Consider the following 16,237-nt stretch of genomic DNA (forward strand, 5'->3'; position numbering starts at 1 on the left):
CGGCCACCCGACCTCCGGCTGGGCTGGGGCCGAAGCTCCGACGACCGCTCGCTCCCAGGCCCCCGGCCCGAGCAGCAGATGGGGGCGGGGGGCCACGGGCGGTCCCGGCTTCGCGGGCCGGGGCCAAAGTCGCCCAGGGCCAAGAGCGGGGCTGGCAGGCGGGCCGGAAAAATCGGGGCGCCAGGCAGGACTTCTCGGCGGGTCGGAGCTCTGGCTGCGGCGCGGTCTCCGTGGTTCTGCCGGCGCCCCCCCTCCTCCCGTGCAGGTACCGCACCTCCCCTGCGGGTCCAGCACCCCCTTCCCCCTGCGGGTCCAGCACCCCCTGCGGGGGGGGGTCCACGTGGGGTCCCCTGGCCTGGTCACCTGTCCTCCTTCCCGGGTCAACATACTTTGCTCCGCTCTCATCTCCAAGGAGCAGGCCTTTATTTTCACCCGCCGGGGGCTTTCTCCTCTGGAAATCCCTTCAGGGTGTCGGACCAACTTTGATTCCGATTCCCCACAACCCAAATCTAACTCCTACTGGCCTCTTAAGGCCCTCAGCTTGCTGTTCCCCAGACAGCTCCTGACTTCCCTCCAGGGGTCTGTTTCTCTACCTCCCGCTCTTCCTGGGATGAGGCCATGCGGATGTAGACCCTACCTGGAAACTGAGAGATGAGGAGGCAGGGCCCCTCTCCACCCTGTGCCTTCTTTAGATAGGCTGTGCTTTGTAGCCTGCCCTTGCACTATTTATTTTCAAGTAATCTCTACTCCCAATGTGGAGCTGGAACTCAGGACCCCAAGATCCAGAGTTCATGCTTCACCGCCTGAGTCAGCCAGGCGCCCCCACCTTTCATTTTAAATGCACAGCTCTTTGTCTTCAATAATATCCTCATACAGAAATCTGGCCCTGGCAGACTAATGAGGTTGCTATGAAGAGTGGTAGAAAGGGCAGATAGTTTGAGATTACACGACACCGCTCCAGGATGGAGGCCCACAGCCCTGGCAGACTAATGAGCGGCTGGCGGAGGGAGGAGGCAGCTGATCCCAGCATGAAGAGGCTCGTGAAAACACAGCACCTCCATCCCGCCTCAAGAAAAAGCCATTTCCTCTGTCATACACAGCTAAGAGCACGAGACCACCAATTCAGTCCTAGATGTTGACTTTAACATAAATTCCCTGCACAGTGAGACCGTGGAACGGAGGTTATGGGCAGCCCAACTGTGGACGGACCAGCTCCTTCCTTAAATCTGTAGGTAATGAGTATGTGCACCAGACTGCTCCAGGACACACAAATTAGGGGGACCCAGGACCAGGAGTGATTGTAGGAGTTACATTTTTGGTGAGATAAAATGTCTATTTAACCAAGGGGGACGGGGTTGCCGGCACAGCAGACTGTCTCCGTCTCATGAATGTTCGGGAAAAGGTTGCCCAGCTGGCTGTTATCTGTACCAGAGGTCCCACTCTGGCTGAGTGAACAGTCTTCTCAACTGTAAGATGTGATTCCATGGACCCGAGGACCTGCTGAGCCAACCCTTGCATGGAGCTGGACGTCCCTCACGGTTCCCACGAGGCCACCCACCCTGGGATGGGGACCAGATCACCGTGGTTTCTGTTCCCACGGGCCCGAGACTAGCAACAGGGACGGGCAGGACCACAGCTCTTCCTGGAGTCGTGTCGGGGGCGACTAACCTCTCAACATTCACGTAAACATCCTCCAAGAGGGATTTCTGGATGTTTGTAAGTTACGGTGTTTTATTTTCAATCACCACAAAATGTTTTATAGCAAGAAATATGTGATAATACAATTTTCTTTATTAAAAATAATTTACAGCATCAATAACATATACACAATTGTCATCAACTGAACTTTCCTCCAATATATTTTTATACAATACTTAACATTATTGAACTTAAAACTGTTACACTGTTTTGTTGGCTTTAAATAATAGGCAATGATTTATAGTTACTTGAGATACATGGTTTCATAGTCATATATTATATGCAAAATTGATAGAAACATCGGCACTACCACACTTCAGGGGAAAACGCCGAAGTCCGTCTGCTCCCCCTCACGCCTCCAAGTCAACATCCAGGATCTGAGCACCCCTCCTAACCCTAAAGGCAAAGACAAGTGTCTCTTAACCACAGGAAAACGTCAGTCCAAACGCGTCTCCTCCTCCTGTCACCCACCGCGAGGAGGTGAACGCACTCGCCGCGGTCACCGTGTGCCGACAACAGCGCTGGCTGTGGTCCCAGCGGCACGCACTCTTCCCATGGAACCGATAAGGCCGATGCCCCGCCACGCACTGAGCAGTCCAGCCACGGTGACTGTGATGTTGTCTCGTGCGGGAACTGACGACCAGCGTCACCTCGGACGCTTCAGCTGTAAGAATGCAACTCCATGGCTGGACGGACGCCCCTCTGGTCTCATCATACAGGAGAAAGAGCGGGAGGCAGGAAACATGGCAATGGCAGGCGGCATCATTTTGGTAAGATGAAAAAAATGCTGCTGTCGATACTACGTCTAAGTTGTACTCTGAATCACACCACTCGTCTGCTTCTCTCACGTGCCCCCTATCCTTCCTCTTCACAATACCGTGCATCTTTTTAAACACCAGATGACCCACCCAGAGCGAGTCAACAAAGGCGGTAAAACGATGAAAGCAAGAGCTGTCACCGCTGCGCACACAGAGCACTGGGCCAGAGGCAGGAGCGCACGGCGCGCACGGCGCGCACGGCGGCGCAGAGACTCTCCTCTCCGGCACCGGCCGCGCTCTGTGCTCCACTGGGCGGGAGCGAGAGGCCCGGAGTCTCGACTCTGCTCCTGGAGTCTGAGGTCTGCTTGTCCTGGTGCTGGCCTAGGTAGAGGGAATGCACAGGCTCGGCTCAGAGCGCCCGTCGGCACCGGCCCGGCCGCCTGGCCCGGGTGTTTGTGCCGACGCCCACGCCGTTCGGTGCGGCATGGACGACACGTGTCCCCACGCAAACGGTCTGGGGCAGCCACCTCCCCCAAGCACATAACAGGTATGTAACAACATCTGGCTCGTAAAGTCCCCCTAATTCATGTTTTCACATAAATTAAACACACGCACGGACGGACACACAGGTGTAACAACAGATCAGGAACACAGCATGAAAGTACCATGGAAGATAGTTACGAAAACTGTAAATAAAGAAGGGAAATCACTTTCTCAGACTCCAGTCCATGCGATTGTCTGAACACAGATTCGCAGACTGCTTTCAGAGGACGGGAGATTGTGCGAGTGCTTCTGTGCAAAGCTCTCGGCGGTCTGCACCCCGCACTCTGGTAGTTCCGGCTAGAAGTGAGCGGAACGCAGTCCTTCCTTCTGTGCACCGAGGGCCCAACGAGCCGCAGCAAACCAACTGGGTCAGAGGGGGACCTCCACGTGAAAGAAAACCTCTACAATTAACCTTCTGGCTGCTAAGTTTAATTTCTTAAATTAAAAAATGGCATAGGACTTTCTGGAATTAATTATCCAACCTTTTCCTTAAAAGTCACCAAACGTCTAGTTGACAGAACACTTGCTGTGGTGAACGGACACGTGTGGGGAGAAAGTCGGATCTCCAGACAGCAACGATGTAAGTGTTTTATCCTGATAGTCAGCTTTGGTTAAAACAAAAACGTAATCAATAGAATCATGCATCCCAGGTAAAATAAGGATTCAAAATGACAGAAAACCGATTTTAAATCATTAAGAAATAACTAACATTTAGAAATGCCTAGAGTTGAGCAGCAACCATATAATTTAGGGTGGATAATTTAAAAGTCTAGAGAAAATCATTTTAGCATTTAATGATTAAGTTCTCTTCAGCAACTATAAAAGAGTGTGGAATTTTGGTTAACAATACCTAAAATGATAGGTTATAGGAAGTAACAGTATCACATAAAGTGAGCAAAATGATCAAATCTGGTCGCTAGACTCCCATCTGAGGCTGGCCAGCGGGCACAGGAGCAAATTACTGCACACGATGACAGGTGTACGTTCACTCTTCAGACACGGCATGACCCAAGCCCCACGTCCGCATGTGGACGTGCCTGGGCCAGATGGGACACGAGGACTGCGTCTGGGGCAGTGTTGAGCCCCCGCGGTCAGACGGACGCTAGGGTGACCCTGGCTTATATTACAAACTATGAACGCCAACCATGTCCGGCCCAGGCCTGGGAGTCCACTTGTAAACCAGATCCCAGCTTCCACAGCAGTCGAATCTGGCTTCTCACACGCGCACCTGCTAGTCGTAAACCAGCAAACAGCAGTACACAGTTTTGTGCGAAACTAAACAATCAACTTCAGGAAGGTACTCATGTAAGAATCTTCAACACAGGTTCAAATTCTGCCTTTATTTACAAAATGGTCTGATAAAATACCCCCGTACTTATAGGCCTTCCCACAGCACACCTCACACGTTGATTTGAGCAATGTTAATAGCACCATTCGTATATTATTTAAAATCAGAAAGATTTCATTTCAGTCACTATGTTGATTCATAATCATTTACACCCATGGTGAGATCGGTGAGCGCACGGGACCGCCTGCAGCTCCAGGGCGAGGATCCCTGGGTCCAGCACAAAAGGCTTTACTCGCAGTTACCAGTTCTGAAAGGGTATCCGTGTGGAGCAGATACTATGAGAATTTTCGTGCCACAAAGTTTAATAATCCTCCATGTTTGTACAACGTTACTTCCACATCGTTTTCAAACGAAGCAATCACGGTGAATACTTTCCCAGTGCTTGTCTTTAAACAAACAGAAACATCTCATGTGAGTGATAAAATCTTCAAGTGCCCCCGGGGTTCAGACCACCTGTCTTCATACCCATGACAACACCTGCCAGACCCTTCGAGACCCTTCTCCCACCGGAAACAGACCACGTCTAACCACGGGCTTCGCAGCGAAGGAGGGAAACGGTACTTTCAGCCCTACTTCTAAGCAGGCTCCACAGCCAGGGCGGAGCCCAACGGAGGGCTCGAACTCACCACCCTGAGATCACGACCTGAGCTGAGATCCAGAGTCTGACACCCCTCCATCCCCATTTCTAAATGACGAGTCCCGTATCACCTACAACAGTAATTGGGTGATGCAGACTCTGACTAGTTAGGGAAGTTACACCCACTCCCCACATCCACTTGGTATTGACTACTCAGCCTGTGTAGCATCTGCTATCCTTCCCTGCGCTCCTCTCAGCGCACACTCCCCTCTGGCCTCTCCTGCGGCCGTGGGCCTGCCTGGATTCTAATCCCATCAGCACAGAAGCAGCGGGAGGCCAGGAAAGGCCGCGGACGCAGGCTCACGGGGAAGCCCGCCTGTCGTCTTGTTCTCTGGACTGAGTATCTAGCGCTCTCCGCTTTTCCTCAGTCTCAGCGGCATTGATACGGCTCCCTAGGACACACGGCCATCTGAAACCCCACGGTATGTTCACTCAACGCTAGTGTGCAACGGGCGGTCATCATTTCTCTTCAGTTGACACCCAGCTGACTACACAGCATGCAGTCACGTATTTGAGAATCGGAGATACCTTTATAGTTAATGTAACTCCAGGAGACAGCTCTTCAGGAAATGTTAAAGAAAACGTTTCTCTGCCGGAGAGGCCCAAGGAATCTGCATTTTCTCCCGGAAGGAACTGAAGTGGAGCTATGCCAATTCCGATCAAATGATCTTTGTGAATTTTTTCATAACTTTCAGCCAAAACAGCCTTCACACCCTGTAACAAATGTGCATTTTATTTCTTCCAATCACGTCTTCAAAGTTGCTTTATTGGACCATTTTCAGGAAAACATGGTTCTCGTAGCCCCTTCTATGAAACTTCTTAAGCCAAGACCACACACTGAACGTCTGTGCTGGATCAAATACCTACAGCGGGTGGTTCTGTGCTTTCAGGCAGCTCCCTACTGCTTTCTACCCGCCCCTGTGCCCTGCAGGGCTGAGTCCATCTCCTCAGGCGGGTCAAAGCCCTGGGGGGGGGGGGCCCTAGCTCCAACGAGGTTCAGGAGGGTCTGTGACCCTGGCAGACCCACGTACGCGCTCAGCAGCACTGTCTAGTGGCCTGCCACGCGAACACAGAAACAAAGAAGTACGGCCCACAGCGACAGAGGAAACAGGAGACGTGGATTCTACAAATACTTAGAAGCTAAGTGACCCTGAGCAGACATCGCATGACAAAAACCATCAAGTGAACGTAGAGAGTGACACCAGTAAGGGTTGCGTCCATTTGCAACAACAAAACCCTGTTCTCTGAAGAAAACAAGCCAGAGAGGCTCCAGACCCATGTTTCTCAACTTTCCTTAGTCTCCTCCTTCAGAGCCTTTCCCCGACATTCTCCCCCAGCCACATCTTTCCCCCTGCTGCCCGCCCTACAATTTTAATGCCACACACATAGACCGCGCATCTGTTTAAGTACCGTGTGTACATCTGTACTCCATACATAAAAAGACTGACATGTTCTTACCACCCAGAAATCAATTCTGAGCCCTGTGAGTGCCACTACCTGACAAGAATGGATGCCCTGGGCCGAGGGGGTGCCAGGCACAGGGGAAATGAGCATTAAGTGCAGGTCTGCACCCCTGGAAGTCCCTGCAGACACAGACACATGGGCTCTTGCAGTCAAACAGGCGGGTTACCATCCGCTCATCTACATACGGCCCATCAACAGACAAGACCCAGCCGACACCCCCAGCCTGGGAGCAGTGTTTCAGTGTCTAACCGAACAGACAGCTTAGGATCAAGGATGAGCAAAGCCTCCAACATAGAAAACAAAGACAAAAATGTCAGAAAAAAGGGAACCTGTACGTGTAATTAATATTCACAACAGGGATAATTAATATCTCAGGCTTATTCCCACAGCTCCTCTGAGTACTTCCGTTCTAAGGCGGAGAAGACTCGAGGAGAATGGAGCGTGCAGGATCAGGACAGCTAGGAGGGCTCTCCTGGCCGGCTGCTCCGAGCATTTGTGAGCGAGCGCCTGGCAGAGAGCAGGACAGCACCTGTCCTGACGACCCTCTCTAGCAGCCCCACCCCCTGTCCACACTTCAGCAAGGACACGGGTGTGAGATGTGCCTTCCCGGCAGGTGGCCAGGCACCATCACCTCCTACCCCCTGACCCACCTCTGAAGTCTGTGAACCCCCAAAAGAAAAAGTTAAAGTCGGGGGACAAGTAGAACTCTCAGTGGGCACAAAGAATCAGCATTCCAGAGCGTCAGTTTAAGACAAGGGCCTCCTTTCCCTCCACCGGACGGATTCCTTCAAGTAAGACCGATGAAGATTTAATCTAACCCAGACTATTAAAACGCAACAAGATGAGTACAATATATATGATCCCTTAAAAAAACCCACCAATAGGAGTTCCAGATAAGCATAAAAAATCCAAATGAGCAAAGTAAACTCTGACAGGATGTTACTGACAAAAGGAAACATTTAAAACTCCATTTTAAGAAGATAACACTGAAGCATCAGTACCAGCAGATACGGTCCTTTGGCAGCCCAGTCTCTGGAATTTCCGGAGCCGTATTTTTTCCCTGCTAAGATGATCAGCGGGACGCCCTCCTTCTGGTACAGCTCCGCAGCCTCAAACACATCCAGCTGTGGAGTGAAGACAAACATGAGTACCCTCGGGACGAGCTCGGGTCCAGGCGGCAGCTGCCCAAATGCTCTGTGCGCAACCTTACCGTCTGTCCTGACGGGAAATGAATTGTTTTGGGAGCTGGTTTCCCAAGGAACTTATTAAACAGCTTGATATTCGCGAACGTGCCTCTCGTCATCACGGCGTCGTTGCCCCTGCGGGCCCCATAGGAGTTGAACTCGCGAGGAGTAAGGCTGCGAGGAAGTCGTGAAGCCGGTTTCATTTCAGACGGAAAACCATCACACGTTACTGAATCATAAAACATACTCAGAAACCCTCTTTTTATGCTGGAAGATTTCAAGCACATACAGTCGTGGAGAAAACAGAACAGCGAATGCCCAGCTGCCCATTTCTTCTAGAATCATCCCTTAGTAGACGATTATGAGGCAAACTCAGGTAACGTATTCTAACTGTATATATCTATGTTTCTCTAAAACACATGAACTCAAAAAACACTATCTTGATATAAAAAAAAAATCATAATTTCTTTCTATCAGATAGCCAGTCGCTATTTCAATTCCAGATTCCAAATCTGGAATCAATCATTTCTCCAAGAAGCACTGGATGCCTGTACAGGTTTTCCCACTGTCTGAAGACAGAGCACCCCTAGGAAATCTTTCCCAAGTCGAAACGGCATAAAGGGAATAGTATCCACCCCTTTCCAGAAATTCACATGGTGCCATTTGGCTTTTACCAAAAACCTACACACTAGGGTCCTCCTCAGATTTCTTTCAGTACGTGCGAGCATGAGACCGCAGCGCAAGGCGACTTCGCTAGTGGGAGTCCCGACGCCAGGAACGGCGGCAGACACCGTAACCTGGGTGGGGGACGGTGCTCACTGCTGCTGGCCTGGTCACAACACGTGTGACCTTTTAGGGACAAGAAACAACGGAGCATAAGCAACAATCAGCAACCAATGCTGATCAGTTTCTAATCTGGTCTTTTACGTAAAGGCAGTGAGTTTTCTAAACTTGTACGTTTAAGCTTCTTACTTCAGCACACACGTGATGAGGGGTTTATAGGGCCCCCAAAAATCCTGACTGATGAGAACTAAGACATCCGTATTTATAGGTTAGAACCCGTGCAGCGGTTACATATTTGAGAAAAGCGGAGACTTTTGTTGGTGGATGCTAGGTCACAGTTATGACCAAGAGAGAAATAATGACCAAAAAAGTTTTATTTCTCACCACTACAGATAAAAGCCACATGTGTGACAGATTCACTCTCGTCAAGTTCTAGCTACTAGCAGCTTCCACCAAAAGATGTTTTACATTCATACCAAACTATAGTTAACCAGAAAAAAAATTCAAACACAAATTCCACAACAGCACCGATGGGACTGTAAGCAGAGCCAGGCGGCGGCGTGACACGTGCGACCACGCCACAGGGCACTGAAGCCCTCTCGACGCCAAGTTGTCATGCGAACAGCCCTGGCAGCTACGGCCGCACAGGCCGAGGTGCAGAAAATGCTGCCCTAACTCCGTGTCTGCAGTCCTGATAACAGAGCAACTCCACGTTATTAATCATGCAGAAATAACACAAAGTCTTTCTGAGTTTAGAGGTCTAGCTTCCACGTCAATGATGTTTACATCCTCTTCCATTATTCTTGTAAAACTTTAGGCTCAATGGGCAGAAATTCATTGTCTTTTGATTGACGCAGACCAAGCTGAGCCTCGCGCACGCGTGCGTTATAGCCTGCGAGACACACGTTTAAATTCTGCACTCCAACGATAGGAGGAGCCATCAGACTTCACTTTGTAGGTCAAAGAAAGCTGACTTTTCAATAAAGTAGCATTTAAAAAAAAAAGAAAAAGAAAAATCTTGTTTCCAGTTGTTTAGACTACCAAGGGCTCGATTTAAAACAGCAAATTCCATTTCTAAAGTTACAGGCAAAAGCAGGTACAACGGGTACCCCGTTACTGCAGAAGTCAGATCCAGCAGTGATCAGACCTCCCCTGTGACGACGGCAGCCTGCGCAGCCCAACCCCGAACGATACCAGGTGCGGGCGCACCCTGTCGAAAATCTGGGTAGAACTTCTGACTCGCCTTCTGCGACCAGAACCCTTACCCAAAACATAAAGTCAACTAACACCTATTCTGTGTCATACGTGTTACGTCCTCTACTCCTCCAAGTCAGCCAGAGAACAGAAAGTGCTGAGAACATCCCAAGAAGAAGAAAGACACTTACAGTCCTGGGCGGTGTTCGTCAAAACAAATGTGAGTGTAAGTGGGTCGCGCTGCTCCAGGGTCAAACGCATGTACTGGGCAGGGAACATGACCAGGAGGAGCCTCTGAATCCAGGAGGAAGGGGACACTCACGCGTCTCGGGGCCGCGCACCTACCCTCTGTTTGTCAAGTACTTGGCAGCGGCACTGCTCCTGGCGATGCTCCCAGCGGGCGATATGTGGTCTGTGGTGACCGAGTCGCCCAGATACAGGAGGACGTGCGCATTTTCAATGGGCTGCAGGGCAACCGGCTCTTTGGTCTAAAAAGTAGAAAGAGTGAAAAGCGTTTACCCTTCGTGAGGTTTTTTTAGTTCATAACCACCTTGAAAAGATCAAAGAGTAAAACCGTACTTACAAGCTTATCAAAAAATGAAGGACATCTGATATACGTGGACTTTAAGTCCCACGGAAACAGCACTGAATCCGGTGCTTCTAGGGAATTCCAGCGCTTATTTCCCATCTAAATGTCAGTTTGGTTGATGAACAAAGAAAAGATAAAATGGAGTGAGAAAAAAAGAGGCTTACGAAAATGTTCAACAGAATTAAAAAGTACTTATGTTAGTTAGAAAGCCCCAGAATAAGGCCTTCTTCATTGGGAAAGGAAGCTAAGATGGCACATTCTAGAACATCACGACATTTTTGGACAGAATAAAGATTTCCTTATTAAACTCCAGTACACTAGATTTTCATGAATACCCTGAGATTAAGTTTTACATAAACTGAACACAGAAGACTTTAAGGAAGCCACTAAAAAGGTCAAGGGTTTTTAGAAAAAGCGACCCATGTAGTTAAACAGAGGCCGTGTCGTGGGGACGCACTGCTCACCTGCAAGAGCACGGCTGAGAGAAAACCCTCTGCCGCTGTCAGTGCGCGTGTCCCCCACAGGGTCCTCCCTCCACCCCACGAGAAGTCTCACCACGGTTCCGCACCGCCACCACGGCCAGTGGTCCGCACCACAGCCACCTCGCACACGGGACTGCTCCAACCCACCGGCCCGACTGTGTGTGTCCTTCTTTTTATTTAAATTTAATTTTTTAAATTTTATTTTAAATCGACTCCATGCTCAACATGCGGCTTGAACTCACGACGCTGAGATGAAGAAACCCACACGCTGACTGCATGGGCCGGGTGCCCCTGCTCTGTCCTTCCTGTCCAGCCCTTCCCTACCACATCCTCCACACGGACACAGAGCGGTCCTCCTGAGGCTAACACTCCTGTTCACAACCTCGCGAAGGCTCCCCTGTCACTTCCTTCGAGACTCCACGTTAATCACGGCCTAAAGCCTCCTCTGTAATCTCGATCCCCGCGTCTCCCCAACACCGTTTCCCGCCACGTTCCCTCACTTCCTGTGGGCCGGTCACCCTGGCACCCGCATCAAGGGTCCCTCCGTGACGCCTTTACACGTCCGCCCTGCCCGGAAAGTTCTGCTCTTGGTCCAAACGTACGGAAACGTCTTCACTCCTGAAAAGCTGCTCAGGACACACCGTGGTTTTGACCGCTCTACGTACACCGACTCCTCAGACTGGGGTCAGCCGCCTCTCTTCCTGCTCTGCAGTCTCCGTGGCACCTACCACTTCTTAATTACTGTGTGATTTACCTCACGATTCTGTTTACGGTTCACTATCCGCCTCTCCCCACGAGAATTTCACATTTTGTTCATGGATATATTCCAGAACATAGGAGTGCCTGGCACACAGTAGGCGCTCAATAAATATCTTGTTCAGTGAATACCTCTGCTACCCTTTTATTTATATTCTCATTTTTTTAAACTGTGAATATATGTATGTTTGTGGGCGCACAAAACCCCTCTGAAAAGACGTGTCAGCAAGTGACGTGCCTGAGGCCCCTGAGGAGGCGAGGCAGGCGGCCGGGGCAAGAGGGAAACTCCATGCTTGCCCTTCTTCTGAACTCTGAACCATCTGAATGGAAACAACAAACGGGCCGTTCCTATGAATTCTGCCCATATTCAGGTTGCTTGCTACCCCTTTCTAGTAAGTAAGATCCGTTTTAATACTCTAAGCTATTCTCCTAGACATTACAGATTCCAAATGCAAAATGATTATCGCTTATTAAAAACTGTATGTTCAAAATAATGTGATTTTAATTTTTATTAAATTCAGAAAGACACATGAAATAAACACTGCTATTTGTTAAACTACTGAAGAAACAAGTGAGCCTCTTACCTCCATTTTCTCTTTCAGCGCTTTAAACATGGACAGTACGACACGCTCTTCCTCCATCTGATGGACCTCCTCTCGGCTGGGCCAGATGTCCTGCAGGTAAATGCTCTTGCCGGTAGCGTCAGTGCCTGGAGAGAACATTGTACCATCAGTTAGTATAAAAAAGTAACTCCCTCCAGGAGCACCTGGGTGGCTCAGGTGGTTGAGCGTCAACTCCTCATTTCGGCTCAGGGGTCCTGGGATCGAGCCCTGCGTCAGGCTCCATGCCCAGTGGGGAGTCTTTTCTCCCTTCCCCTCTCTTAAATAAATAAATCTTTAAAAAAAAAAAAAAAAGTAATTCCCTCAAGGCATTCGTATCTTTTCAAAAATCTATCCCAGAAACCAAGTAAATCACCGAACACCAGACTGCTTCAAGCATAAGCAGCTAAAAACACTACGCACTTGTACATTTTATATTCTTCATAGGAATACAGAAATGAGTAACTGCATGATAAGATTTCCTGAAATAATTCGTAGAGTAGACGGTCTAAGAAGCATTTCAGAAATACAACTTCTGGAGCAAAAAGCTTGTGCAGGTATGTGTGTATAATAAAGGAAAGCTACCTAAAGGCTCTGTCTGGAAGTCTATATTCACCGTGCCCGCTATGGCGTAAGCCACCACCAAGGGTGGGGAGGCAAGGTAATTGGCACGAACACAATCACAAAGACGACCTTCAAAATTTTTGTTTCCAGATAAAACTCCACAAGTAACCAAATCACCCTGAAAAAAAAATACACACAAACATATAATCAAGAGATGGTACAAATTCGGATAATCATATATAAGCAATCTCAAATATTATATGTCTGATGGCAAGATAACCAAAAAGCATACTAGCAATTATCAGATATAGAACTGTCCAATCCTCTGAATAAACCAATTCACAACATTATTAAGGGATTATTTCAAGGATCTAAAAATGATTCTTTCAATCATTTTAAGATTCCTGTCTTCCCAAGAGGTGGAAGGACTACAGAAATACAAATACATCGATATATATTTCTACCATTTAACAGAATATATGGTTAAGAAAACCCCTTACCTGTTTGACTGCATTTAAAACTGCTTCTGATAAGGGTGCTGTATTTCCCACACACGTTGAACATCCGTAGCCAACTACTTCGAATCTGCATTTGGAAAAACACACGTGATTGAACGGGACGTCGTAATGTTAGTCAAGACAGGGCCGGCCTCGTCTCTCACTGCCATCCCTGCAAGGAGCGGCCTGAGCGCACATAGCCCCAACACGCGGATCAACCCTCATTGGTCTGTCTGTCTGACCGTCAGGCGTGATGTCGGTACTGAACGCAAGAACTCTGACAGAGCAACGCCGAGTTAGATGTGGTTACCTAAATCCGACACAAAACCTGCACGCTGCACAGGGCAGTTCCCCAAATACAGCTTGTCAGGGCTGCAAGATGACCGTTCAGAAAACGGATACGGGGCTTCTATCCAGGGTTTCACCTGACGGCGACGGTGGAGCCAAGGCCTCAGAAGGGGCCCTGCAGCTGCGAATGCCAATGCGAGTAGATCTCTTAATTCTTGACCAACCAAAAACCCAAAGAAAGTCCCTGACAAAAATCCCAAGACAGTATAACTAAGAAATTACAGGTATAACTCTCAAAATTACTTGCAGCCACTCTCCTAAAAGCAAAAAAAATTTTTTTTTTATTTATCAGTCTTGCAAAGGAATTCATGATTTATCGAAGATAACAAGTTCCAAAATATGGCCAGTACAATTACTTCTTCTGAGTCCATGAGAAATGGGACAGTTATTTCCTACAAAGTTCAGGGACAACTTAACCCATGCTTGATAAACCCAGTAACCTCAGAACGTCAATTCAGACAATTCAGTCCGTTCACGATGTAGCCTGTCACCTTTTGCTCTTCTGAAAACTGACCTCACAGGAATCACGCACCACCTGGAGCCATTCCTCACAAGTGTCTGTCTTTACATCCGCACAGTAGAGGCCACACCTCCACCTCCTGGGGACCAACACCCAGCCCCACCCCTCCAGTCTGCCCCGTCAGTGCCTGTGGACCGGGTGGTAGTGCACAGGTAACAGGAGAACAGGGCCTATTCTTCCTGTCTTCTCTTCGCACATGAGAGGCTCCCACGGCCTGGAATCACTGAGGAGCCCCGTTCGCAGCAGCCGCGGTGGCGCTCACATACCCGAGCTTACTGAGATAGGGCAACACTCCACTGGAACTGAGGTAATGCGTGACCATCCCGCTCCCTGGAGATAAGCTTGTCCTTATGTATGGTTTTACATGCAGACCGGCGTCCACGGCTTTCTTAGCCAGGAGACCTGCACGGTAAACAGTGACGCATCAGGGCAGTGCTCAGCAGTCAATCCCCAATTCATGGAAGGGTCCAAGTCCAAAGGCACGAATTCACGGTCCTTATTCCGTCCATTTTACTCTATTGATGTGTTTCATTTAAAACAAACACAAAATTATCCTGATACACCAGCCTTTCCGTGGTAAATGAAGATACCGCCTCACGTCACAGCATCACACACACGGAAAACAGGGACACATAATAATGTGCACATGTACAACACATATCACTACCCTCTTAGATGCCATCATGATAGCAATCCCACACTTGTTACCCATGACTTTATACAAGGAACGAGTGCTGTTACGTCCATACAACATACAATGTCCGTTTACAAGCCCCGTCAATCATCTTTTACTTCCTAATACTCTCAGCGGACTCCCGTGCACCTGCTGTGGTCAACCATGGAGAGATTCGCTAATTAGCCACACCTCTAAATTAACAGAAGCAGGTAACATCCTAAAACTAACAGACATGTAAACCGTAATAAAAAAATTTACCTTTTGTGTAACAAAAACAAAATTAGTAACATAAACCAAACTCAGGCTCCTAAAGACCCAATTAAAATCTCAGGAAGTCTCTCAATACCAAACACAGCAGGATCCAGGCATCATCTCAGAAACAAGGTGAGTAGGGCAGAAGCGGACAAACTCACTCCGGAAAGGGAAGAAAGGCCTACCTGCGGCGAGCATGACGGATGGATTACAGTTGTTGGTGCAGCTGGTGACCGCGGCCATGACCACAGACCCGTGAGACAGCTTGTACTCACTTCCTTCGTAATGAATAGAGATGTTATCCTTCTGCTTCTCAGCTGCAATCTGGAAGCCTTTAAAGCCCACCTACACAAACGTGCACAGAAATACAAACATTCTGGGTAATCTAGAGAAACAAAGTTCTGACTGCGCGTGTGTGGTGTGAAGGTCGCGACGCCCCGTCCTTGTAACTCAGCTGGACCAGGAATCTGAACAGTCACACACGAGGGTGCTGATGTTCCTCACTCCCTGGGATCTGGATCTTCCCGACGCTGAGGTTCTCTGCCCGATCCTACGGACCGTGGTCCTCAGCAGAGGGCACAGTCGTGACCCTGCTCTGGGTGTGCGTGCAGAGCACACGGAGCAGGCCCGGCTGCAAGCCTGGAGCGCCATGCTCACTGCACTACTTCACCCCTGCACCAAGTTCAGCACCAGCAACAACTACCAAGTCACAGAAAGAAAGGCTCCGGAAAGAGCGCCGGACCCTAGCTCCCCAAAGACAGACAGTGCTCAGGTCTGAGCTGCGATTCTCACAAAGTACAGACCCTGAGAGTCAAAGAGGTCACTTGCCATTCAGTTCCATTTACTGGACGTTACGGGCGTGAGTACACAGTGCGGGGTTTTCTCCTCATCTGGGGTCAGCCGTCGACAACACTGCTGCCCAACGGCCTTTCTGCGACGACCCAAGGGCCACAACCACCTGCAGCAACTGAGTGCCTGAGATCAGGCAACTACGACGACAGACACAACGGATGTCTGACCTCACAGCGGGCTGGGGACAGCGCCAGATGACGGACGTGCTTCACACGGGAGGGGACTGACAGGGACTCTGGCCTGCGCCTCACACGCGAGAACACGGCAGCAGCCCGAGTCTACGAACTGGGCTGGTCCTCCACCACCCAGCGCAAGAAGTACTATTCTCCACCATCCAGCCCAAGAAGTACTCTGTCCTCCACCACCCAGTGTAAGAAGTACTATCCTCCACCATCCAGCCCAAGAAGTACTCTGTCCTCCACCACCCAGCGCCAAGAAGTACTTGGTCCTCCACCACCCAGCGTCAAGAAGTACTCGGTCCTCCACCACCCAG

General features: G+C 49.4%; 1 protein-coding gene across 2 annotated transcripts in view; it reads right to left on the reverse strand.

Annotated features, from left to right (window-relative positions):
- Positions 1-1,771: 1,771 nt before the first annotated feature.
- IREB2 (iron responsive element binding protein 2) overlaps positions 1,772-16,237 on the reverse strand; it is a 46,011-nt gene continuing 31,545 nt past the window's right edge. For both annotated transcript variants that reach the window (XM_045804436.2, XM_045804435.2), the window contains exons 12-22: positions 15,078-15,237; positions 14,231-14,366; positions 13,100-13,184; positions 12,621-12,777; positions 12,021-12,145; positions 10,193-10,297; positions 9,955-10,097; positions 7,659-7,806; positions 7,450-7,572; positions 5,513-5,698; positions 1,772-4,733 (exon numbers count right to left, since the gene is read on the reverse strand). In XM_045804436.2, the coding sequence (XP_045660392.1) occupies positions 4,623-4,733; positions 5,513-5,698; positions 7,450-7,572; positions 7,659-7,806; positions 9,955-10,097; positions 10,193-10,297; positions 12,021-12,145; positions 12,621-12,777; positions 13,100-13,184; positions 14,231-14,366; positions 15,078-15,237 (1,479 nt within the window). In that variant the 3' untranslated portion in view covers positions 1,772-4,622. The remainder of the gene's footprint in view (positions 4,734-5,512; positions 5,699-7,449; positions 7,573-7,658; positions 7,807-9,954; positions 10,098-10,192; positions 10,298-12,020; positions 12,146-12,620; positions 12,778-13,099; positions 13,185-14,230; positions 14,367-15,077; positions 15,238-16,237) is intronic.

This window comes from Ursus americanus, chromosome 28 (genome assembly GCF_024610735.1).
Source record: "Ursus americanus isolate L20-20 chromosome 28, mUrsAme1.1.p, whole genome shotgun sequence".
NCBI classification, from domain to species: domain Eukaryota; kingdom Metazoa; phylum Chordata; class Mammalia; order Carnivora; family Ursidae; genus Ursus; species Ursus americanus.